General features: G+C 37.3%; 1 protein-coding gene across 1 annotated transcript in view; it reads left to right on the forward strand.

Annotated features, from left to right (window-relative positions):
- Positions 1 to 26,596, forward strand: part of SEMA3E (semaphorin 3E) — a 155,122-nt gene that overhangs the window by 54,923 nt on the left and 73,603 nt on the right. Inside the window, exon 2 of the mRNA XM_009462920.2 lies at positions 25,886 to 26,046. Coding sequence (XP_009461195.1) covers positions 25,886 to 26,046 — 161 coding nt within the window. The remainder of the gene's footprint in view (positions 1 to 25,885; positions 26,047 to 26,596) is intronic.

Here is a 26,596-nt window from a genome sequence, read left to right on the forward strand (position 1 = left end):
AACTCCTTTGTGTCACTTTGATGTGGTTTTATAGTTTAGATTGTTTAATTTTGGATTATGCAATTCAGCACGTCTACATTATAGAGTGGAAAATGTAGCACTATGCCTACAGCAAAAAGTGAGTGAGGATATATTGGCACGGCAAGGCTGATCCCGTAACACACTCAAGCTTATTATTCATTTCTTAATGAGAAAAGTTGGCTTTTGCAAATAAGATGGTGATTTATCACATAGTTGAAGTGAGAAAGCAAAGGTTAGCTGAAACATATGAACATGAAACTCTTTCATGCTTTAGTTGAGTAAGAGGTTGGCAGAATTACACTATTGTGGTTTATAATATAGATTATATTAATATACACAAAAAAAGGGAAAAGCTTGAAATTCTAAATAATGTATTCATAATAGCAGCAATCATTTGTAGATTAGTCCTTAAGGAGACATAGTATACAGGTTTCTCCTGCCCCAAACGCACATCCTTTCAATATACTGAGTAGTGTATCTGAACCTCTGCTCTAAGCAGGAATCCCCACATCAGTACCTAACCCTAACAGTTCTGAATGTGGGGGACACTGATGACAGAAGAAAAAAACATTGAAGCAAAATTCTGACTACAACCTTTACACTCTGTTCTTGGCTCTAGAACAAGTCACAGTTGCTAAGTTACTTATAAAAAATAACATTTTTCATGCAATGGTACTCTTTTCCCTAGGGACCAGAGTTTGTGCCTGTGCACAATATCATATGCTTTATGAATATGCCTACTGTAGAACACGTGTTTATCTGATGAGGAGACCATGCTGGATAAAAGCGACCTATACTATTTCACTGTCCTCAATGTAATTAGAATTTCCATTATTTAAAGCAATTATTTCATATATTGTCACTGTGAACTAGCCCTTTTTGTTAGATCCTGGAACCTTTCCCATGATACAGATTTCTTAGGGGCTGGACATGTCCTCAGAATGAGATTTGGATTAATCCAAATAAAAGAAATTTCTTAATTTTGCATTCCATACTCAAGTGCTTCCTGGATTAAACAAGACTATTATTATTGAGCTATGTGGTCAGCCGAAGTATGTCAATGCAGCTTCTAACTAGATTTTAATTAATAGATTACGGATATGCTTTTCTTAAGCTGTTGTTGATGGTAACTGAGATTACCACTGCTCATTAACATTACTGTGGTAACATCACTTGTGCCCATTATTGCCCCTTGGCTATAATGCAGCAAGTGAATGTTTCCCTACTATTTCTTCAAACTCAAAGGCAAAAAACTGGGCCCTTTATTATACACGTGAGATTCTTGGGACAGCAGAAACTCTTCTCACTTAGGTCTCTCACCTCTGCTGTAATATATCAGTTAAATAATAATTATTCTATTCTGGAATAGAATAGACATGCAATAAAACAAGAAATTATCCAAATTAAAACAAATCTAGCAGGGATAGATTTAGTGAAGATTACATAAAATTTTAGAAAGCAAATCCAGAGCACAAGCATACACTGAAGCACTGACCTGTGATTATCCCTAGTACTTAAATTTTTTATGTTCTCCTTGGCAACTGTGAAAACTAGAACTCTTCCAAGTAATATTTCAGTATGGTTCAGGAGATAGTACAACAAGGACCATTCTACACAGGGGGGTTGGATGACGTTATGTTGCTTGGAGATGGAGACGGTGGAAGAGTTTAGTTTTATGGATGTATGCCATGTGGCCTCTGAGCCATAAAATGATTTTATTTAGTAATACTTATGCAGCCAAGGAGACCATAGTCTTTCACACTAGCAGGGCCTATTACAGCATTAATACTTCTCAAACAGAAGAGGTGTCCATAGTTTCACAGCTGTACAGGTTGTGTTGTAATTGCATCAGCTACAGCTCTTTGTTTTTGATGTTATTTATTATCTTACTTGAGAATGAGTGGCTAAATGCAATTTAGATAATGATAAGTACCAAATATAATTTTATAGTTTTCTTGTATAATAAGACTGCTAACATAGCGTTGTTCACTATGTTCACTTTTTAGTAAAAATGAATTTTAATTCAGTCTCTGAAAACTATCTCTTGGTTTGTTCATTTAGGTTTCATAATTGAATGGAATGCAGAATAGAGACAACATGATTCAGAGTGACCTTCCTCCATAAATTTTTGTTAAATAACTTAAATTTTTTTTGCCAAGACAATCAAAGTCATCCTTGATTCCAGACATTGCAATTTATTATGCTATAGTTTTCTGCGTTCATCAGCATGCAATAGAAATAACACCATTTTGAGCTTTTTGATCACGTGAAAACATTTGTCAAGCTGACATTTTGGCTACTTCACAAAAATGTATGAAGTCCATCAACAGTGCATAAAAAAGGTATAAAGTAGAGCTCTTTTTATGCCATTTTGAGATATATGATTAATGGGATATAGCCTAGTTTGATTAATCTGTGCATTCATAGTATCTCATACTTGACATTTGTAGCTTATTGCTTCTTTTATGATAATTTTTCTTATAGCATTTATATACAAAAGGGAATTAATCATCTTCCCAGTTAGTCACCTTTTTTGACACCCACCAAAAAGCCTTGGCTTTCCAAGCAGTGTTTCCACTAAGCAGTCTTGCTGCCATAATACTTGGTTTCTCCACCACACACTCTTGGCAAAACTGGTTTTTGTTCTACAGCTTCTATGGAGTGCAATGTTAGCAGAGTATTTGAACAGAAAAAGCCATTGCTAGTCTATTTTCCATTTCACATGTAATGAAAAGAATTTGAATTTGAGTTGACACACATGCACTGATGGTGTTCGTGCAAGGGAAAAAAATAAATAAAAACAAGCATCAGCAGTGCTGGAATCCTATACTTGTGTTTGACAAATAACTTCAGTCTTCATTGACAGATTATATGGCTTGACTATATGCCTGGAAGTAATAAAGAGTGAAAAGGAGTGAGTAAACTACAATAAGTGAGAGTATCCACCTATGCAGAAACCAAATGGTCACCTTTAAACCATTATTTTACTTCTTCATTCCAATTGTGGACAATCTCACAGAAGAAAAATGCTTACAGAGAAGTGCAGAAGAGGCAAAAGAACCAGTAAAAGCCTGTGACCACCTCTGAAGCTCTCACCGAGGCTTCTTGAACCTTTGAGTCTGCTCCTGTTCCAGGTGGATCAGCACCAGCATTGCAAGTCATGTTCTTTGCATGCTAAAAACTATATCTCTGGTGTTAGCACACACAGAAGAACAAAGAGAAGCTGCTGCACGATGTGCAGTGGGCTACATCCATATAATAAAAGAAAAATGGCTAAGAATTTTTCAAAATCTGTTATAAAACTGAACTGAGAAAATTAATATGTGTCTCACTGACTAGTTCAGAGGGAAAGAAGAGATCTTTACAGAAACAGTAAGCAAATTAACTGTTAGTTTTAAGTTTCATGAGAAAAGACATTAAACATTTCTGTGTTATGGGGGAGCAACAGAGTATTTGTAACTATGAAGCGAGCTCATTAAAAATCTACCACTGAATCTGTCTCTTAAAACATCGTTTCTGTAAGTGAGGATGCTTGTTAGTAATAGTAATTATTGCTCACAGCACTAATAATTGATGCTTTTCCAGCAGTCAGTGCATGTTTTTTTCAAGATAAAGTTTTAGTCTCAGTCATCTTCTTCTTGCCTTATTCCCACTGCTTTTTCAAAGGCATCTTTCCTCTCCCTGCCTCGAAGATGAGAGGCTCATATCTTTTGAACTCGTAGGTGAATAAAATAGCTGCAAGCAACCTGCCAACTGTAGATCAGCTTCCAATTTCAAGGTAGACTTTTAAATAAGCTGTAATACTTTTCAGAGTTTGTTAGCTCACCAAGTCTAAATGGCAGATTCCTATGTACTGAGCACTGTGTAAACTTGTGTAATTATCTAGCACGGCAACCCTATTGTTGCCATACAATGCATTGATTTTTGGGGCAGTGCTGCTGCTGCCCATTTAACATATTTCTGCTACTTAATATATCTTAAATTAGACATTACCCAATATCCTTTTTTTTCATGCTTTTTCCTCAAGTAAGTCAGCACCAAAGTGGAGATTCTCAGCAGCTCTGAAAGTAAAACCTGCTCCTCCCCGACCCCATGTATAGAATGAAGTGCCAAAATACGAAGATCAGTTTTAAAATGCTGGGCTTTTTCCTACTCTGAAATGCAGCTCAGGTGCCACTGTCCACACCATTAACAACTATATCTTTGCCTGTGCACACGTAATTAAGCAAACCCTAGTAAGCTCCTATTGACAGTAACAGACAAGAGACCTTACCGAAGCTATGGCAGTGCACATTTTAATGCCATTATTGTATTTTTAATTGCAGTTGGTCTCCTCTTAACATGCCACACTTAACCTCTAGGTACAATACAGTGCATAAGAGTTTTGAGATAGTCACACATTAAAGGTGTGTAGTTAGGCATAAAGCCAAAGCTAAGTGCTCCTAGCTCCTGTGGAGAAGAATATCCTCCAAGGAATGCAAATATTTATATTCAGAAGATATCCTTAGTAGAAAGTGATTCAGCCTTCAACAATCTCCAGTTCTTCAGAAGAAGGAAATACATTATTTTATAATGTTAATGAATGATTAGTGTTCTATTTCTATTGATTCATATGCATGAGTACATTAATAAGCACTCTAGTACCACCATCTTTCCTTGTTTATAATATGTTAAACTGATATTTACAAATCCCTGAGTTTGACATTGATTTCCTATTAGCTACTTTGTGCTAAAAAACATGTGGTGTGTACAGATTTGTTGTCCACTATTCATCATTTTAAAAAGTGATAAATAAAAAAAGCAAATCCCAGTGTTCACACTTGTTACCAATGGTCAAAGAACCAGAAAACGTACTTCCTTTCAACAATTCAAAAATTTTGTTAGATTGAGCTTTGCTGGTCATCAGCAAGCTTCCAGGTGTCTCCAGCCTCTTCTGTGTGAGTTTTGTTTCGGTTAGAAACAAACTTTGCGCATAACTAGCCATAACTTTAGGTCAGTTGCTTATGTAAAAATTAATTCGTGAAAGGAACAAAAGCTAATATACTGCGTAACTAAGCACTGCCCAACCTAAATAGTCAAATGTATGTGTCAAATCATGGACTCAGCTTAAAAATCAGAAGCATTGACTTAAAAGTATTTTGAAAATGAAATGAGATGAAATGAAATGAAATGAAATGAAATGAAATTTGATTGTTTATCTTTTATTTTCTTCTGGCTTCAAGGTCTTCATGGTTCTGTCACACATTCAGCATCTCCACAATCACAAGAGAAACTTGCAGTTTATAAACATTAGCTTCTCACGTACACTCAACACTCAGTTGTACAGACTTCCAGAAAAGTCAGTGCTGCAACAGTCACATTAAAATGATGGAAGCTGACAGCGTTGTAAAACATGCTATAAATTGAGTATAAGCAATATATTGCACCTGTGTTGGCAATTTTAGTCTATGTTAGTACAACAACCCATAAGACTCTCCTAACATAAAGTTCATAAAATTAGGAAGGTCTAGATTTTTGGAAAAAATAAGACAGCCTTCAGGTCACTTAACAGATTGTCACTAGGCTCTGGTTACAGAAAAATTGGAGATATAACCAGTTTAAAAAAAAAAAAAGGTTAAATACATTTTTTGTTTAATAGAGGAATTTTTGCATTATAAATATTCCATTAGTCCCTTCTAAAAATGAAAATACAGCTATCCTATATCTGACTGGTTGTCTGAAGAACAGCTGCAAAGCAACAGAAATATTCTGATTTGAAAAGAAACCAAAGTATTGACACATCAAAGTATATTATTTTTCTAATCCATATATATTAGAAATGTATTGAAATAACATGGAGTAAAACATTAAAATTCTATGACACACTAGAGTGCTGAGTCACAGCATAGTGCTATGCATTAATATAAATATTTAAGTTCGTTCTCTGACTAGAAATACTTCAAAGTGAAAAGTACTTTTGAATATTACTGCACTCCTTTGCATCTTTCTTGTTCTGAATGCTAATGCCTGGTTCCTCAAGGAATTAGAAGTATTTAACAGGAGTGAGGATAAGGAGAGGTAAAAACCAATTATATCATTGCAGAAAAAGAATTACACGATACTGCTGATGGTGCTATTCAACCAATGCTTCTGTTGAACCGTTATTTAAATTTGCAAGATATTGTTCACAATTAACAAAACAAAGAAAAACCCCACACATCTGCAACAGAAAAGCTTTCCAATTAATAAAAGACATAAAGCAGGCATTGTCTTTCTCTTAGTTCTGTATGTCATCTCTAATAAAGATTGAATAATAAAAATTCATGCTAAAATTAATCTTTTCTTTACAATAAGAAGGCTTTATAGTACAGGAAAAATTATAAACTTTTTTGGTCTGGCTGTTTCTTAATCAAAGGGCATATCAGTTACTGTATATTACTACAACATTCCAAGCATTAAATTAAATTATAGACAATAGAATCAAGTATAGTTTACATCTGTGGGGCATTAAAAAATGAGGCACGTTCAGCAGTTTATTTATTCCCAGTAGAAATATCCCTGCTGAAATAGTGCTCTTGAAACATTCATTTCTACCAGACTTTGCTGTTTCAAATGCATTCCTCATGCAATGTACATATTTAGTTTTTAAATGTGACATGTAGAAATCAACCTTGATTTTCTTGGATGCTTGACTTTCTTTAGTTGTGCTATGGTTTAGGTAACCTTATCACACCCAAGTTCTAACCCCGCTACTGGACCTGTGCAAACAGCCTGAAGCATGCTTATTCAACAGGGCTACAAATAAGCACCAAAGGTCCACCTGTGTTAATACGTTTTGTAGGCTTCTGCCACTTATTACACGTGACTAATCTGTAAGGAGAGGCCAAATACTGTGCAGACTGAACCTGCAATCTTTAGTCTAAACACATGAATCTGTACCATCTGAACTGAAAGTTATCCTGATAGTTCAATCTCATTAGAGATCATTGCAGTCATAAAAGAAAGGGCTACAAACATTACTGGTAGGTTTGGATGTGCATTTTTTAATTTATCTTAAAATTGTTTGGTAAATTGGAATTCTTTTGGATTTTAACAGTAGGCATCAAATCTTCTTGTTCCTAATACAGGAAAATTCTTTCTGTAACTTAGATCAGCAGAATGTGTAAATAACTCAGAAACTGAAATGTAGTGCATCAAGGGCCAGATTCTACACAGGTATAAGTGAGTGAAACTTCATTTATGCCAGTGGAAATAGGCTAACTGAAATAAGCTTCACCCCTACATGACTGGTCCTCAGAATATGTTTCAGCAGTGCAAAACTACTTGCAATTTATAATACTATATTTTGCACATTGTTCATGCTGTCTTTTGCCGCTGTGGTGTTTCTCCTGGAGACGCTAAGGCTGAATGGCACATTTGAAATTGAATTCCTACCTATGTCGAATCCATCCATTTCAGGATTTGTTACACTAGACTCTAATCACATATATTTCTATCCCTTTTTCCCCCAAAAAGACTCATTAGAATGCAAGAAAAAATGCCAGTACCTGCATAGAGTTTGTAGCTTGATGTGAAATTTAGTGTTTATAACTGTGTATTGAGCTCTGTGACTGAAAGCCCAAATTGGGTGGTATTGGAAGACAGATGAAGGTGATTAAGCATAAATGAATCCAAATTTCCTAGAACTCTTGTGTAATGAAACTTCTGAATGTTTACAGTAATATTCTGGAGACTTACTTCACTTGTTTTTTCATTTAAAGCTCTCTGACATAAGAATGTAAAAAGGAGGTAGAGTAAATATTTAACATGAAGTGACTCCTTAAATGTCTTTAGGACAACTTACTTGAAGCAGAGGATGGTATTTCAAGGCGCATAATTTGTCTTAAAGGGCTGATGCTTATATTTTTGGTATAAATACAAGAACAGGGGCAGCTGGACTTAGTGGAAGCCACAGCTGCCTTGACAATGTCAAGGCACCTATGCAAACACTATGGCTTCTAGATTTCAGTACAGACAGCCTCTATATCGCTGCCTGACTATAACAGCACATGTAAACCCTTATCATAGTAACACACCAACAGATACACAGTGAAAATAAATCCTTCTAAAGGACCTGCCTTCTGATCTTTATAACCCTTCTAAAAAGAGCAAGAAAGCAAGCAGTGCAAATTCCAAAAAGTTAGGATCTTTGAAATAATTTAATAATTGATACAGAGACACTGAGCAACTGAGCTATGAATTAGGAAAATGCTAAGTTCTATAGGGAAGAAAAAGTAATTGTTTTCAATAGCTATTTGGCATTTTTTAAAGCTATTCAGATAATGATGATGGCTGTGGACAAAAAAACTGATAACCACAGAGGAAATAGTTATTGCCAAATGGCATTAATAGCCGCACTGGGCTAGACTTGCATAGAAAACATGTAAATATAAATTAGCTCTGTGACATTTTTTAGAGATGATCTTTATTTTCTGTAGTGGTGTCACTGAGACTAGTTTCAAAAGGAAAAAAAAATAATAAATTGCAACAGGAAGAAAAAATCGCAGAAGGACTGCTGCTTGCTTTTATCAAATCTACATTTGATCCATAATCTTTTGAAAATATAGATCCTCCTTAGAGTTATCATATTTGTACATTTATTATTAATTTGCTGACACCAGTTTCATTAGCATAGTTTGAGATAGCATGCAGCCTTGCTTATGAAATGAAACTTTTGTGTGAAATAACATTTTATAGATACATATAAACATACATATATACATGCACATAAACACACATTCTGTGGGTCACAGGATATTTTCCTCAGATGCTTGTACTCCCAAGGAGATGGATGTAAATATTCTTTTTTATCTTAAAGTTATGAAGAAATATTTTACTTGGAAAGGTGACTCATCCAATTAATGACCTGGTATCAATATCTTGTGAGTACAGAAAACTCTGTTCTTTAGTGTAAATTACATCATGGAAAATGAAGATGGGGAAATAACCTGGAATACAGCTAATCCTTTTCCAACTAGTGCATGGTTATTAACTAGAGTAGATTGTAAAATGTTTCCTCCTATCTTTTTTTAATTGGCTCATCTAATAGCAGTTCTGGTGCTTGCCATTGCAGATTATTCTGAAGCTAAAACATCTGACTGTCACATTATTTGTATCCTTACTGTTAAACGACCCGAGACAATTCCTTGTCTTGTCCTTGCAGTATTTGGTGTTTTCTTTCTTTCCTGTTTCTTTTTTTCCTTTTTTTCTTTCAAAAGCAAGTATATACAATTGTACTGTGTTTTAACAACTTTATTTTACATTGCTTCCAACAATGGAAAATGGGGAGAGAATGTTTTATACTTATCTTACGCTCAACTTGAACAAGTGTATGAGATTACAAAAGATGCAATGCAGACCATTTTCATTTGGTTTTCTTGTGATACAAATATAACACACATCATGGCCCACGTGGTCTTTTAGTGCCAGCCATCCACAGTACATAAGAGCTGTTTACGCAGCTCTTAGATTGAGAAATATATCCCTCTGCAAGAGAGCCTGTTGAAATCAGAAACCATTTATGTAGATGATACTTATTTCTGTGAATAAAGCCAGCATAAATAAATTAGACATATTGCATTTACATCTACACAAATGAGCATTTTCTAATGCTTTTCCCGCTTTTTATTATCCTCTATAAAGAAAGCTGTCTCACTGCCTTCAGACCAGACACTATTTTATAATATCCTGCAAGAGTCAGAATAGAATAAAATACTCTCAATTCTTTAATTCTTAAAGAGAGAAAATTCCCTTGAACTTCAGTTAAGCTTATATAGTAAGTGGCAGAACTACTTAAGTGTAACATTTTCCTCTAATATATTAATGAAATATAATATAAACATTTAAAGAGCTTTCAGTTAAATAATATATGTTTAGGACCTATTCACTCCTAAGAGTACTTACTTGTGACAGTTTGATAAATACATCATTCTGTGACAAGCTATTTCATACAGTTCATGGTGTTCTTTTTACATATCTTCCATAGTATCAGGAATGGAGAATTGTATCCTGATGGATAAATACTGGAGCAATATGCAGCATGTATTACAAAACTAACATGTCCTCAGATAGTCCCATGCTCATAAATAATGTGCAGAATATAAAATTCTGTTTCTATTGTATTCTAAACAAAAGCATTGCTCTCAGATTCAATAATACGGTACTTGGGATATATAGTTCTAACGTAATATCTTCAAATTTTTATATTTATATTGAAGCTAATTTTGGAAGTAATCTTTATATCTCAAAAGTCAACATTTAGAAATTGTCTTGTAATCCTGTAAAAGATTTTTGAATGTTGTCTCCTACCTGTCTTCTCTACATCTTTACATCTCTATATACTACTATGAAAAATCCATTGCAGTTAAAATAATGAAACACTCTTTTTTCAAAAGCTCTTCTGGTTTTAGAGGTAGCTAAATTTTATTAAAAATTAAAATTTTTTATAGAAGGAATAACTGTAAGTTCTTTAAAAGTATGCAGAAGTTCTTTGCTGGTTATATGGATCCTGGTTTTGGTTGTGTCTGGTTTGGTTTGGTTGGGTTTGGTTTTTCCTCTAAGAAATGTTATGAAATAATGGAAATTGAATGTTTTCATTGATTAGTATTTTGGCAGAAAAAAGGGATATCTACACATTTTAAAATTAAGACTTCTATTTTCTTCAAAGAACATTTCATTTTGAAATGTTAGTTGACATAATAAAAAGGTGACACTGCTTTAATCAAAATAAAATATGCAAAATTATCAAAATAGTTCCATCAGGTCAATGTGAAACAACAACCTTTTTCAATGTTTGAAAATGTTCTGTATTTGGAGATTCTATTCCAGTTTCGGATGAAAACATTTTTCAAAGCATTTAAAAATTCTTTCAGTGCCAGAAAAATGTTCCTTCCCAGTTCTAATACCTCGTGTGTGTTCTCCCTGTTTTCTGAGGGCAAATTTTCATCCCAGGATAGTAGCTTTGTGAGTCAGCCATTGTACTTACATTCAAAATAGGAAGTGTCCAACAGTTACATGCAGAGTTCCCAAATGATCTTTGCAAACCATGAGGGGCTAAATCCAAATGCTGGAGAATTTGGTGAAAACTGAAATTATTATTTTCTCATTTTCCCAAACTTCATAATGCAAATTCTTTCTTTTTTGGCTGTGTCTTCCAGTTAGGGTGCAAATTCCTAGAGGAAAAGATTGTCCTGGGCTGTATATTTTTGCAGTGCTGAGCGGTACATAATCTAATAACGAGTAGTGTCCCTCAAAGGTTCCATACTGGGACCAATACTATTTAATATCTTCATCAACAACATAGACAGTAGGATTGAGTTCACCCTCAGCAAGTTTGTGGATGACACCAAACTGAGTGGTGAAGTTGATATACACTTGAGGGAAGGGAAGCCATCCAGAGGCACCTTGACAGGTTGGAGGAGTGGGCCCAGGCAAACCTCATGAAGTCCAACAAGGTCAACTGCAAGGTCCTGCAACTGGACTGGGGCAACCCCCAGTATCAGTACAGACTGGTGGTTAATGGATTGAGAGCAGTCCTGCGCAGAAGGACTTGGGGATATTGATGGATGAAAAATTAGACATGAGCCAGCCATGTGCACTTGCAGCCCAGAAAGACAATCGTATTCTGGGTACATCACAAGAAGCGTGGCCAGCAGGTTGAGGGAGGTGATTCTGCTCTTCTACTCCGCTCTCATGAGGCCCCACCTGGAGTGCTGCATCCAGCTCTGGGGTCTCCAGCACAAGAAAGACATGGACCTGGTAGAGTGGGTCCAGAGGAGGGCCATGAAAATGACCAGAGGGCTGGAATACCTCTCCTATGAGGAAAGGCTGAGAGAGTTGGGGTTGTTAAGCCTGGAGAAGAGAAGGCTCTAGGGAGACCTTATTGAGGCCTTTCAATATGTAAAGGGGGTTATAAGACACATGGAGAAAGACTTTTTACCAGGGCCTGTAGTGATATGACAAGGAGTAATTATTTTAAACTGAAAGAGGGTAGATATAGGTTAGATATAAAGAAGAAATTTTTTATGATCGAGAGTGGTGAGACTCTGGAACAGGTTGCTCAGAGAAGTTGTGGCTGCTCCACCTTTGGAAATGTTCAAGGTCAGGTTGGATGGGGCTTTGAGCAACCTGATCTAGTGAATGATGTCCCTGCCCATGGCAGGGGGAATTGGACTATATGATCTTTAAAGGTCCTTTCCAACCCAAACCACTCTATGATTCTATGACTCTATGATGATTCTATGATGCTATGATCTAATCCTTAGATCACTATGGGCTTCTGCACAACATTCTAATATACAAAAATGAATCCGCTGTATCAACCTGTCATTTCCTTAGCATCTCTATAATTCTATAATTAATAGCCCTTGTGAGAACTAAAGGCTATTAATGAAATTATCTCATGCTCTACCTACTGTAAAGTCAGCTGCAAGAAGAAAAGACAGGTTGACCCCAAAATATCTGAAGTTAAGCACCAATGCTAAACCAAGCATCAAGAGGAAGGTGAATTTCTAACAGTAGAATGAAGAAAGAACTAACAGAGGATCACCCCATAAGTGTATGGTGTTTATACATACTATGCAAAATGAATCAAGACAGAGTCATACTGGGACGATGTTCCATTTTGAAGGACGAAGGGTTGTTGTTTTTTTTTATGGTTACCATCAGCTCAAATGAGGATATAGAGATGTTACTTGTAATTTGGGGAGATTGGTTCTCCCCTCTACAAGTAGATTTCTCTACAGTCTGACAGGGCTTTTATTGCCAGTGGGTATTTTTCTAAAAGTATCCGAAGGGTTTAGGAGCACCAGTTACATCTGAAATTCAGTAGGGTCTATTGCCTGATTCTGTTAGATGTTCAAATTTAACATGAGAAAAGATAACGTTTATCTCAAATGCACAATAAACTTCTAAACAAGCACTAGGATTTCCCCCCTGCCTTGCAAAATCTGCCAGAAATAAATGAATAGTGTGGGGAAAAAAAAGGAGGGGGAGAATGGGTGCACATGTCTGTGAAGGTTTAAGGATAATATGCAGTGGTTTGTAATACAATTCAAAACAGTTATGTGACCATTAATAGCTGCCTAATATTGACTTTTATTCTCTGGTTACACTACTTAAGATCAATTCTGTTGAGTTCTACTGGCTCAAAGTCAAATGGCAGAAGCATGCCTCTGATTTTGATTGCTAATATTTGCAAAGCGTTATTGATTCTGAAAGGTTTCAAATATGTCCCAAGTTATTCAAATAAAGCTTTTCTCTGTCTCTTTCTTCCAAGGCATTTAACTGAACCAGCATTTTACCCATAATTAGGCATACTGAGGGACAAACAGTAGAGATATCAAAGATTCTTAAAGACAGTTATTTCTGTGTATTGCCCTTCATTGCAGTGCTTAAAATTGCAAACATTGACAAAGTACAGCCTTAGCTTATGTATAGAATGCATTTTGGGGTGGAATTCATCTACATTTAGCTATGTATCTAAAACTAAATAGACTTCCTTAAAATTTGGAGTAGAGAAATGCCTACTTTTAGATTATACATGTTTAGATTCTTTTATAAAGGAATTTTAAAGTGCCATTTGGGAATGCCTTTTTCTTTTGTTCTGATAAAAAGGACAACTGGATAAATATCTTAAACTAGACACCTGACTTTTAACAAGACAAAAGCTGAATATGACATATGCCAGCTACAATATAAGAGTTTGAATTCCTTCACAAAAATCTGTCTTATAATAAAAAAGATAACATAATTAAAATAAAACCAACAAACAGACCTTTGATGTATCCACTTCTCATTAATATTTAAAAGTATTTGGGACATAACAGGAAAAGCAGGATCAAATCATGGGTATGTTAGTGCTAGATAACTCAAATGAGGTAGGTCTTCTGAAGAAACTGATGTTTAGCAGCTGAATACTTGTCTCCTTTCTGTGAATTAAATCTTTCCAGAGAAGCTATTCTGTTCAATTAAAGAGAACAGACTTTGGGGTAAAAGGGTACTCATTTCTACACAAATCCATTCACTGTTGTTTAGAGTTTCTGTGCTCAGTGAAACGAGTTTATTTCAGTGTGTGAGGTGTAGCAAATCTTTCTAAATTCACCTGTGGATTATTGTCTCAAAGTCTGCATCTGCTGTGAGTAATTGATGTGGCAGAAAAAAACACCTTGAAAGTTTCCTTTCATCTTTTTAGTTATTTCCATCTCAGTTTTCCTTCTGCCTTTTGCTTTTCTCACAATGCCTCCTTTCTCCTTCATTCTGTTTTTTATCATGTTGATGATTCCAGATAGCCTTACATATTCTGTCAATCACATGCCATCCTGCCCAAGAGCATATGCCCCTGAAAATCACATGGGATAGCTCATTTTTTCCATCTTTTTCAAAGGAAATTCAATTTAACAGTCATTTTGAATAGCATAAAACCCTGACTTTTGGCATCTCCATTTTAAATGAAAGCACCAGATTCTCTTTCTGTCAAAACACTAGATCTCTCTGGAGGAAGAACTCTACCCTTCCTAGATTGGTGTGGTAATAAGCATGTACTAAGTGGTACACCTTAATAAATCAAGTCCTCAAGAGGCTGGACTGTCTGTGTTTCATCAGAAGAGGGCTGTGATTATTTGAACCATATGTATTTTCTAAAACTCAAAAGTTTTATAAATTGATTCTTTGACTTGTTAACACTATTAAGATATTAAACATAATGTAGAACATCTTCTGTGAGTATAATTTAAAGAGGACATTTCTTTGTATGCTTACTTCCTTAGAAATACGTCAGATGAAGTGGATAATGTGCTGAAGACTATTTCATGGGTGGTTGTGTCATCTTTAGACTGGAATAATTTCATATTATAAATTTCCAGTTTATATTTCTGCTGGAATGTTTTTATAGCAAACACATTTCTGAAGCTTTCTATCATGCATTCTACATTTCTAAAAAAAGTTTCTAACATTAATAAATATTTTTATTATCCACAATATTATCACTTATTATCACCTACTCAAAATGCTTTATTAAAGAGATAAGGATCATTAGGGTTTGAAGTCACCAGAGAATTTTAGGCAGCCACATTATACTGGTTTAGTATTGCTCACATGAATGAACATCTACCCCACCTTGGACTGAGACCTGGGGACTTGTAACAGCAATGATATTATGTCATTTTGCATAAGCAATGAATATGGTTTAAAATTTTCTGTCACAACTGCATTTTTGAACTGCATTGTCAGAGAACACTTTGGGGATGTGTGTACCTTTTCTGAGAAAAATCACACTGGAAAGGTAAACAAATTTTTTTGATAATAGAGTCCCTGGTATAAGGAGTATGTCTACTTCACCACAGAAAATTTCATAGAATCATAGAATGCTTTGGGATGGAAGGGACCTTTAAAGGTCATCTAGTCCATCCCCCCTGCAAGTGGCAGGGACATCTTCAACTAGATCAGAGCCCCATCCAGCCTGTCCTTGAATGTTTCCAAGGATGGGACATCTACCACCTCTCTGGGCAATGCATTCCAGCATTTCACCAGCCTCATCATAAAGAATTTCTTCCTTCTATCTAGTCTGATTCTACCCTCTTTTCATTTAAAACCATTACCCCTTGTCCTGTTGCAGAAGGCCTTCCTAAAAAGTCTGTCCCCATCTTTCTTGTAGGTCCCCTTTAAGTACTGAAAGGTCTCCCCGCAACCTTCTCTTTTCCAGGCTGAACAACCCCAACTCTCTCAGCCTTTCCTCATAGCAGAGGTGCTCCATCCCTCTGATCGTTTTTGTGGCCCTCCTCTGGGCCCGCTCCAACAGGTCCTTGTCCTTCCTGTGCTGAGGACTCCAGAGATGGACACAGTACTGCAGGTGGGGTCTCACCAGAGTGGAGTACTTAATGCCTTCTTTGCCTCAGTCTCTAATAGTCAGACTGGTCATCCTCAGGGTATTCAAGCCCCTGAGCTGGCAGATAGAGATAAGAAAGAGAAAGAAGCCCCAGTTATCGAAGAGGTAACAATCACGACCTGCTTCTCCACCTGAATGCCCACAAGTCTATGGAGCCAGATGGGATCCACCCAAGCATACTGAGGGAGCTGGCAGAGGAGCTTGCCAAGCCACTCTCCATCATTTATCAGCAGTCCTGGTCAACAGGGGAGGTCCCAGATGACTGGAAGTTAGCAAATGTGACACCCATCTACAAGAAGGGTTGAAAGGAGGATCCAGGAAACTACAGGCCTGTCAGCCTGACCTCGGTGCCAGGGAAGGTCATGGAGCAGATCATCTTGAGTGCCATCATGCATCACAGACAGAACAATCAGGGGATCAGGCTCAGCCAGCATGGGTTTATGAAAGGGAGGTCCTGCTTCACTAACCTGATCTCCTTCTATGACAATGTGTCCCGCTTAGTGGATGAGGGGAAGGCTGTGGATGTTGTCGACCTGGACGTTAGTAGGGCCTTTGACACTGTCTCCCACAGCATTCTCCTGGAAAAGCTGCCTGCTCACGGCTTGGACAAGTGCACTCTGCGCTGGGTTAAAAACTGGCTGGATGGCTGAGCCCAGAGAGTGGTGGTGAATGGAGTCAAATCCAGTTGGTGGCCGGTCACGAGTGGTGTTCCCCAGGGCTCAGTGTTGGGGCCGGTCCTGTTCAATATCTTCATTGATGATCTGGATGAAGGCATTCAGTGCATCCTCAGTAAGTTTGCAGATGACACCAAGCTGGGTGGAAGTGTTGATCTGCTGGAGGGTAGGAAGGCCCTGCAGAGGGACCTGGACAGGCTGGATTGATGGGCTGAGGCCAATTGCATGAGATTCAACAAGGCTCAGTGCTGGGTCCTGCACTTGGGTCACAACAACCCCATGCAATGCTACAGGCTTGGGGAGGAGTGGCTGGAGAGCTGCCTGGTGGGAAAGGACCTGCGGGTGTTGGTCAACAGCCGGCTGGTGAAGGGTGTAGAGAACAAGTCTTATGAGGAGCGGCTGAGGGAGCTGGGGTTGTTTAGTCTGGAGAAGAGGAGGCTCAGGAAAGACCTTATCGCTCTCTACAACTACCTGAAAGGAGGTTGTAGTGAGGTGGGGGTCGGTCTCTTCTCCCAAGTAACAAGGGATAGGACTAGATGAAACAGCCTCAAGCTGCGCCAGGGGAGGTTTAGATTGGATATTAGGAAAAATTTCTTCAGCGAAAGGGTAGTCAGGCATTGGACCAGGCTGCCCAGGGAAGGGGTTGAGTCTCCATCCCTGGAGGTATTTAAAAGACAGGTAGACGTGGTGCTTAAGGACATGGTTTAGTGGTGGGCTTGGCAGTGATAGGTTAACGGTTGGACTCGATGATCTTAAGGGTCTTTTCCAACCTTAACAATTCTATGATTCTATGATTCTATGATCCTATGAGTAGAGGGGCAGAATCACCTCCCTCGACCTGCTGCCCACGCTTCTTTTGATGCAGCCCAGGATACCATTGGCTTTCTGGGCCGCGAGGGCACATTGCTGGCTCATGTCCAGCTTTTCATCCACCAGTACCCACAGGTCCTTCTCTGCAGGGCTGCTCTCAATCCCTTCATCCCCCAGCCTGTATTGATACTGGGGGTTGCCCCGACCCAGGTGCAGGACCTTGCGCTTGACCTTGTTGAACCTCATGAGGCTCACACAGGCCCATTTCTCCAGCTTGTCCAGGACCCTCTGGATGGCATCTCATCCCTCAGGCGCATGAACTGCACCACTCAGCTTGGTGTCATCTGCAAACTTGCTGAGGGTGCGCTTGATCCCACTGTCTATGTCATTGATGAAGATATTGAACAGCACTGGCCCCAGTACAGACCCCTGAGGGACACCACTTGTCACTGATCTCCACCTGGACATCGAGCCATTGACTGCTACCCTCTGGATGCGACCATCCAGCCAATTAGCTATTTGTCATATGCATGACAAAATTAGCCATCTAACAGTGAAATGATCCATCACTCAGCAAGCAATATCCAGCTAAATGGAAATAGATATAGAATCAATATAGTAAGCTTAATTTAAAATCTTTGAAAAGAAATGTTGGCTGAATTAACCTTATTAAATATTAAATATTATCATTAAAAGGATGTTTTGAATACATGGAAGGAATTATCCTTTAAATAATATTTTAACATTGGAATTATGACGGTTTCCTCGCATTCTGAGTTGATTCCCTGTCTGTTGTTTCCAGGTTCAGATAAAATACATGAGGAAAACTATTATTAATATACTGTTTCATACCTATTTCATCTATATTGGTATGATTACCTAGCTCAAAGTTAATGAACTTAACTAGGGAAAATGGCAGATGAGCTCAGAAGCCATAGTATTTTACTACTGCTGTAAAGAAAATCAACAGCAAGATCTAGAAATCGGTAGGGTCACATATATTAGTTTCAGAAAACAAATAGCACTTCAACATATACTACTGTTAAGCAGGTACTATAAAAGTTTTCAGATGATTTACAAAGATGTTTTCTTCTCACACAATCGGTAAATTGCCCATCATTACTAGGTAGGTTAGATTAACTACAAAAAATACCAAGATTTTATTACACTGCATTGAATTTCTTTTTAAGAATTAGTAACATTAAACTGAATATCAGATAATTTTTATTGAATTGGCATGCGCTTCTAGAAATGCATGTTAAAATTGCAGTAAGCCCAGCTTGCATGAAGGTTATGTGTGATGATTTTTAATTTAACGTATGCTGTAGAAGTTTCCAGCAAGAATCAGAAACATTATAAAATACTGTGGAAGCATACACTTTGGTTTTTTAGTAGGATGTAGCATATCAATACTATAAGCCCTGGTAGATTTGTAATGGTTATATTTCTGTTTAGTAATTAAAACCAGATCAATTATAGTGGGACTGACTGAGTATGTTATTTTGCCAGCAGGGAAGGAAAACTAAATATTTGCTAGATGTAACAGAGTGTATATATGTCACAGTATATATGTGACATATAATAATTTGAAATGGAAATATCAAGGATTAGGACATGAGCTAACATGATTAGCTGTGTTAAAGACTTTCAAGTTCCACTAAAATTTTTCTGCCATAAGCTCTGTAGAATTAGAAGAAACAAAAATATACCCTATGATTTATTACATATTCCAGTTATAGGTTTTTCCAATATTCTTAGCGAAAAGAGAGAAGAGAGTTTTGTATTGCATACAGATTGAAAATCTTGTCTCCCCAAATGATACCTTTTAATTTCAGAAACTTTTGCCTCTGTAATTTAAACAAACTCACAGGGAAAGTTCTTTGTTTGAAGTTTTCACTATAATTTAAACTTCATCACTAGATCCACACATTTGGAGGAAGAGAACCAACCAAACAAAATTTTTCATGGACTTTGCTGCACCAGCTCACTTCATGAAGCCAATTACATTCTCCAAATATAGCTAGATAGCCAATCTCACCTGCTGTTAAGAGCAGAAGTTGAATCATGTGAGAGTAGTTATGGACTAATGGGTTTTTGCTTGTTATTACTAGACTTTGCTTTCTGTCTCCTACCCTGCCAAGTTTCTGAGGCATCTGCCTGGCAGCCGCACGGATAAAACCTCAAGCAGTGAAAGTTCATTCTTCAGTCTCCCTCACAGCCTTTTATCTCCTACTGATTCATGTTCCCCAAATAAGATACTAAAATATCTTAAGAACTGTGTTTTAAAAGTATAGTGGCAACTCTCAGCATTACTACTACCAAGACTTTTTAGTTAGTTTGCTATTTGCAATTAATTCTGCCTTTAAAGTTCTTGGCTCCGATTTTGCTAGCAAACTTCATGCAGCAGCGCTGACTTCAGCCATCTCTGGCCAATTTGCACTGTCCCCTTTCCTAGTGCTCAACTGGTTCAGTTGCTTGCTGGTCCACCTGAGTTAGCATATCCTTACACTACCTGGCCATCACTATCATGACTCTAGAATTATTTTTGCAGCAATATAGATGACTGATGACTGTGAGCACAGGAAAGTAAAAATTGCTAATGCATTATCTCATATTCAGCAGCATATTCAGCAGTTGTTTGGGTGAGTTTTGGTCTTTATTTTTTTTCCCAGGGAAGAAAACTTTTGCCTCCTGTTACCAATTTTATATGGAATATTGCCAGTTAGAGGTCTTAACCTTGTCGGAAAGATCCAACCACTTGTAAGATTATATTTTTGTCCTTGTGATGGATGAGTCTTTAAAGTATCCTTGAACAGTAATCTGCCTTAAAGTACTGGTGGTTTAAAACTGCGTTGCCTGATCTTACTATTAACCTCTAGTTCATAACCTGGGTGACAGATATTTCAGGCTCTCCTCTATGCTTCCTTTTTGCTTTTCCTTCTTTTTGTTTTTGTCCCTTTCTTGTCTCATGTAAGCAGATTTTGGTTAGCACGTGTCAGCTATATAACAAAAAGCCGAATTAACTAAAATTACATAAGGCTTACCAAATTCTTATAAAACTTGTTCCACTGTAATATTTATATTCCAGGACTATGCTGGTAATTGGAAACACAAAATGTTGTTCAGGTGTTTGCATTTCCTAGACTTTATATCTGTGGCCTTTTACATTATTGATGGGGACAGAAGACAACCTCAGTCATTACCTCTTCCTGTAAAGCAGCACTGAGACGTCCACCTTACGGACTCAACATGTTCAAAGTGCCAAACTCATTTGTCAGTGTCCTGCATCTGGAAAATATCTTTGCTGGAAGAATGTTCTGCAGAATGAAGTAGTGTGGGGGGTGAGACTATATTTCTGTAGAATTTAAAAGGGAAACCAAAGATTTTTATGAGGGCAAAAAGGGCAAAAGCAATAAACTTGTGCAGTTGTGATGATGAAATGCTGTGAAAAACAGGGCAGAGCACCAACAGCTTTTACGCTCTCTAAGGAAAAAAAAATCTATAGTGATATTTGTCTATATTCGAAGTTCAAAGTTATATCTTATTCACTACATGCTTAATTGCTGAGAACATCTTATACAGGAAAATTCACTGTACTCTGACTGCTGTGGAGCAGCAATGAGGATTTTGCATTTAATCTCCCAAGCATATTTTAGTTATCAAGCATTTATATTAAAAAAAAAAATTGAAATAACATAATAAAAGGGTGACTTCATTCTTTTTTTTTTTTTTTTTGTAATAGAAGAAATGGCTGTTTTAACACCATCTTAGAAGATTTAACACAATCTTAGAAAGATTTAACACAATCTTAGAAAGAATCACATACTGATCATTAAAACACCCAAGAAATCAGCTATTATGAATATAATTAACACTGCTTGACAAATGGCTAAAAGAATCCATCTTGTTGAAGAGGATGTAATGTGAATATATTCACCAAAGTAGGCTTGCTGTAAGAGAAAGTGTGGTAAGTAAGATCAGTCTGAATATCTGCCAGCAAGCTCTGGCAGACAGATAACAAACCTTCAAGTTTCTCAGCATTTCAAACAGCAAGAAATAAGATTTGTTGTCTTAGGAAATGTAACCTGTATGTCCAGACTTGCTTTAAGGCTTTCACAGGTAAGTGAAGTGCCATATAGGAATATGTGAATATTGAAGCAGTCCTTCCTTTGTTGAGTAAAATATTGTTTGTACTGTAATAGTGTAGTTTTAGTTATGGTGTTGAGCTTTTACATTAAAATGGAAAGACACTATAGTACAAAAGCTGAATAACAGTTTCTCAAATTTGGGGATCAGTACACTGAGGCAACTTGAAGCTCTGTTTTTACCAAAAGGTAAGAGTAGGAATGGCCTTTTTTGTCGTGTGTGTTGAGTACTACCAGTATATTCTCCCTGAACAATTCATCCTCTTTTTCTTTTGCTTTTTATTTCTTTACACAAGATCTTTATAGAGGAAGGGCTTTTTGTCACAAAAATCTATAAAAACTCCAGAAAAGGAAGGGTTTTACTCAACTGAAATCTTTAGCCATTCCCATGTGAGAGAGGAGCTGAGTGTTTCTAGTCCATGTGTTAGAACAGTTTATATACTTTATCCACTGTTTAATATAAAATGCGTAGACTATTTTGAGCACTAGAACCAGAACTTCTTTCCCAGAAAAGCAATTTAACTACTAAATTAGAGTCATGCTACTGCTTTTTCATGCTTCCTGAAGCTTGGATATTTTGTTGCACAGCTTCAACAGGAAATGGAGAAAGCATCCATCCTTCCCTACCAATCTAGTAGCTAATAGCCTGTGATTAGACCTCTTTATGGAAAGAGAAAGATCTGGGCTTCAATCAATTTAGAAAAGGAAATTGAACTCATGTTTGCTATTTCTCAGGTGACCGATTTAGTCACTAGAATATTTTAAAAACATTAGGCAGCACTATATTTTCTCCGGCCAGGTTCTTGAAGAAAATTGCAGTTGCACCGGATCTTGTAAGTATGCTAGATGTGCTCAGCATAAATGTAGCTATTAAATCCTAGTATTAGGTAGAAGAACAGCCTCTTTTTGAGTTACGCTCAAGTTTAGGCATGATCTAAAAACTGAATTTTTCAAATTAAGGGTGTGGGCATGACCAGGAGCACAACTCTTGACACCTTGAGGAGTCTATAGTCAACAAGGCGATCCTTGCAAGCATAAACTTCTTCAAGGTAACTGAGGGTAGATTTGAGGGAAAGTTGCTTTGAGCTTTGAATTTAAACGTGTCACTCCCAATTTTGCCTTGATTTAAATGACTCAGGGTATCTCAATGCTGCAAAGTGCTAACAGTTCACTAAGTGAGTGTCCAGGCTGTGCAACCTGTGGCTGCAGCAGCTCAAGTCTGGAAGCAGTACAGCTGTATTCCTGCAGTGCTACATCGAAGCCAATCAGCTTTGCTGAAGGGGCATAGCACTACATGAATGACGACGTTGTACTACTTCAAAACCCCGGTCATTTACATCAAGCTAGATCACGGTGAGATTCAGTTGCCTGGAAATAACAGGCACTCAGTGCCATTTTAGACTCCCTGATATCCCATCCATTCTCCTGGCATTCAGAAGGTGCCATATCCTATTTGCCTACACTATCCTAATATCTCAGATATCCTACAATGTCCAGAAATCCTAGTACCTTTCAAAGGAACTACATAATACTACTACATGTTTCAGGAACAAAATCACTCCCCAGGTCCCACTGCTTGGTGTTTTCCAGCCCTTCCAGATGTCAGGTTCACTTCTGTGCTTGTCTCTACACCCATGGCAAAAACATGCCTGTATACCTTTGCTGGAGGTAGTCCTAGAAATCTCTCTTTTTACAAGTTTGATCTTGAAAGGTGTTTAATATTCTCAACTTTCATTTAAGACAATGAGAGTTGCAGGTGTACTTGCCAGGACTGAGTCTTACATGAGTAGTTACCAGTTTATGTGATCAGGCAGAGGACTGTTCATTGTGCCTTGTGTTATTGAGAACACGTGAGTGATACTGCTGATCTATGTAAAGAAATATTTTCTCATTTATGAAAAAATTGCCTTCAGGACAACATGGAAATTAATCAGGGGAAGCTACTACAGTATCCTTTTGTGGCTTGTATATAACTAGAATTTAAAATGCAATTCTTTTAACTCCAAGACTGACTGAAAAATAAAATATATTGGATGTTTCATATTCTTGCAAATAAAAAGTGGCTTTATTTAGGACAAAAAGAATATTTCAAGTTCTGCTTTCATTCCATTTCTAATCTGATCGCAAACAAGCAATATTCTTCTGAAACAGCAAACTGCTGGATTTGCTTGGCGAAAGAAGCTTGCTTTGAAAGCACCGTTTCCACACTGCTATGCAGTTTTGTGCTGAGTGTATCCCTGTCAAAAAATGTATATATGTCCACTGGTCAGTACACAAAGGTTAGACAAAAAACACCCCTGCTCTGCTCATCACGATGCTCCTCTCTTTGACTTAGTTTTTCCTTTTCCATTTGTTAAATGAGGCCAATCACACCCAGGTACAAAGTGTTTTGACCTCTACTGTTTAAAATGTTATGGAAAGCCTAGATATTAACATTACTCTCCACAGCTATTTAATCAATAGATTCTTTTTGAAGATAGCTCAGGAAATAAACTGGTTGTGAGGCTGAATTTCTAGTATGACTCCTTTGACATAAATTTTATCATCTAGGGAAACAGCTTTCAGAAACCAGTTGCTTTCAGCTTGTGTTGACCTGAATCAAACCTAGTCAACTAATGGAACAAAACATATTTATCCTTTTACTAAATTCCATTATCATCACACACACAATATAAATAACAATTTAAAAGAAAAAAAATTGTGGCAAATTGTTGGATTAAATTAATATCCTCAATGAATACTAAATTTTTTGCCTTGGCTGAAAATATTTGTTATCTTTTCTATACTTTAGGATATAAGTAAGGTATCTCATGAGGAAACTTGTTCGTGTTAGATCTTTTTCTGTGTAAGGTAAATTTGAATTCAAATACAGAATTCAAATCTTATTGGTTTGGAACACCCTTTTCTCAGGGAACACAGGATAAATTTTTAAAAATTATTATGAATTTTGGTGGTTTAATATTTGAGTACCATATGAAGCTGCATTCTCAGGTTAAAGATATAAATCAATTTCTGAAAATCACAGCGTATATGGATGGCATATATGGCATCCCAAGTGGATGCCCTAGTGATAGACCTGTGCGAGGACTTTCTCTGACATGTAGGACCAGTCCTCTTGCAGAAGACCAGCTGTGGCCTCTATATGGCTGACAAGGGCAGTATGGATGAATGAACGTAACTGCTGGTGTGGCACACGAGCTGGAGCCTCTGTCCCAAACTGGATGAGGGTCCATTTGTTGTCTTCACTAGCTCTGGGACAATCCCACTTCTTCCAACATCAGCTGCTGAGTCACATTCAAACAGTTGGAAAGGTTATGCTTAGGGATAGCTGTGAGGACAAACTAAAAAGAATTTAGTTGCTTTTACCAAGAGTGATTTTTGTTTCTTCAAAATAAAACAATACACCACAATATAGACACAGAACATAGTTCCTTTCCTGCAGCCCCAGCTCTGCTGTTTTGGAGGCAGTCCTAAGGTACTCTTTGTAATGACTTCTTTTGAGGCTTCCTGACAGCAAAATGGTTTCCAGCCTCTCTGGCCTGCTCCGAGCCGGGCTGTGCTCTGCACCATCTGCTTGAGAGTGCAGAGAGACCCCTGTGCTTGCCTCTTTCTTCCTTCCTGAGGCCCGATTCCAAGTTTCTGCAACATTACCCGGGATGAATTTCCCTTTCTCTGTGGAAATGACTTTAGCCTGGGTCACGTGCAGCTAAGCCCCTGCTTCCCTTAACTGGCCAGTGTATTTCTTGACAAAATCAGTAATCACTTGGAAAATTATGAATATGCATTTTACAGATTTCTTACTGTTCTCACTGAATTTAGTGGCAATACTTTCAGCAAACTGAGTGAAGACAGTGCTGGACTTAAAACAAGCAACTCCATCACCCCCCAAAACAACCAGAACAAGGTTGTGCATACAGTAAAAACCTGCAGTTTGACATGCCTGAGGGAAAGACAAGGAGACAATTTCCAGTAATTTTTTTTTTTCAGTTTCCACTGGTTCATTAATTTTTTCTCATTTGCAGTTCATGTCCTAAGCAGAAAATTTTCCTTTTCAGAAAATGTTAAGGAGAAAACTTATTATCCCCCTTCCCCATCTCATGATATATTGAGCACAAAGATTATGATGTAAAGATTCATACACAAACCTCCTGGAGAGCTGGCTCATTTTGAAAATTGTCCCCAGGTGTTTTTTCTCTCTTTCTTACTCAAAGATTATACGAGTAGCATTTTAATGTCCCACAACTTCTTGTCTAGTTCCCTAGGAGGATATGAAAATGAAGCCATGAAAGCTAAGCTGTTTGGTATTTATCACACACACTCTGATTGTATTTCAGAGCTCTGGGATTTAAACAGGACATCGGTCTTTCATAGCCCATTTGGATATCTTGGTCTTCATATAATGCTGCTGGATGAATATCAAGATCGACTGTTCGTGGGAGGAAGAGACCTCTTGTATTCCCTCAGTTTGGATCGAGTCAGCGACAACTACCGAGAGGTGGAGTAAAATGTTATCTATATTAGTTGTGTTGTGTCATAATGTGTAGCATGGAATATCAGAGTTTGCATGACTGGAAATGAGATAAAGGAGTTTTTGTAGACATCTTGTGCACAAACTTTAAAGTCAAGTTTATATTTAAGAAAAATATACTAATTACCACTTTTTCCCCAGTAATAACCCCTAAGGGTCACTGTAGGTGAAGAGATCTGGGGATTTATTTCTCACATTTTTTTCAGCATGTTTACTGATGTTTAGAGCATCTCATACTTTGTGCATACCTGATTTCTGTATCTCTGCTATATTATCAACATATAATTTCTGTCTTGTATTTGTGGGGGACTTTTCCACAGCAAAAGAGAAAATGTTTAAAAAAAAAAAATTTGCACATAAACTATAAGAGGTATTCAATAGCAACATAAACCATACAGCTAATTTTTAGCCTTCTTTAGAAACTGGATTTTCCATTGTCTTTGAGCCAGAGGTGCTACTAAGTAGTTCCTGAAAATGGCATTTGAAGTCTGCTCAGTAGTCTCTGGGAGAAAGGTGG

This window comes from Nipponia nippon, unplaced genomic scaffold (assembly GCF_047370975.1).
Source record: "Nipponia nippon isolate SJK-2023a ecotype South Korea unplaced genomic scaffold, ASM4737097v1 scaffold_3, whole genome shotgun sequence".
Taxonomy (NCBI): domain Eukaryota; kingdom Metazoa; phylum Chordata; class Aves; order Pelecaniformes; family Threskiornithidae; genus Nipponia; species Nipponia nippon.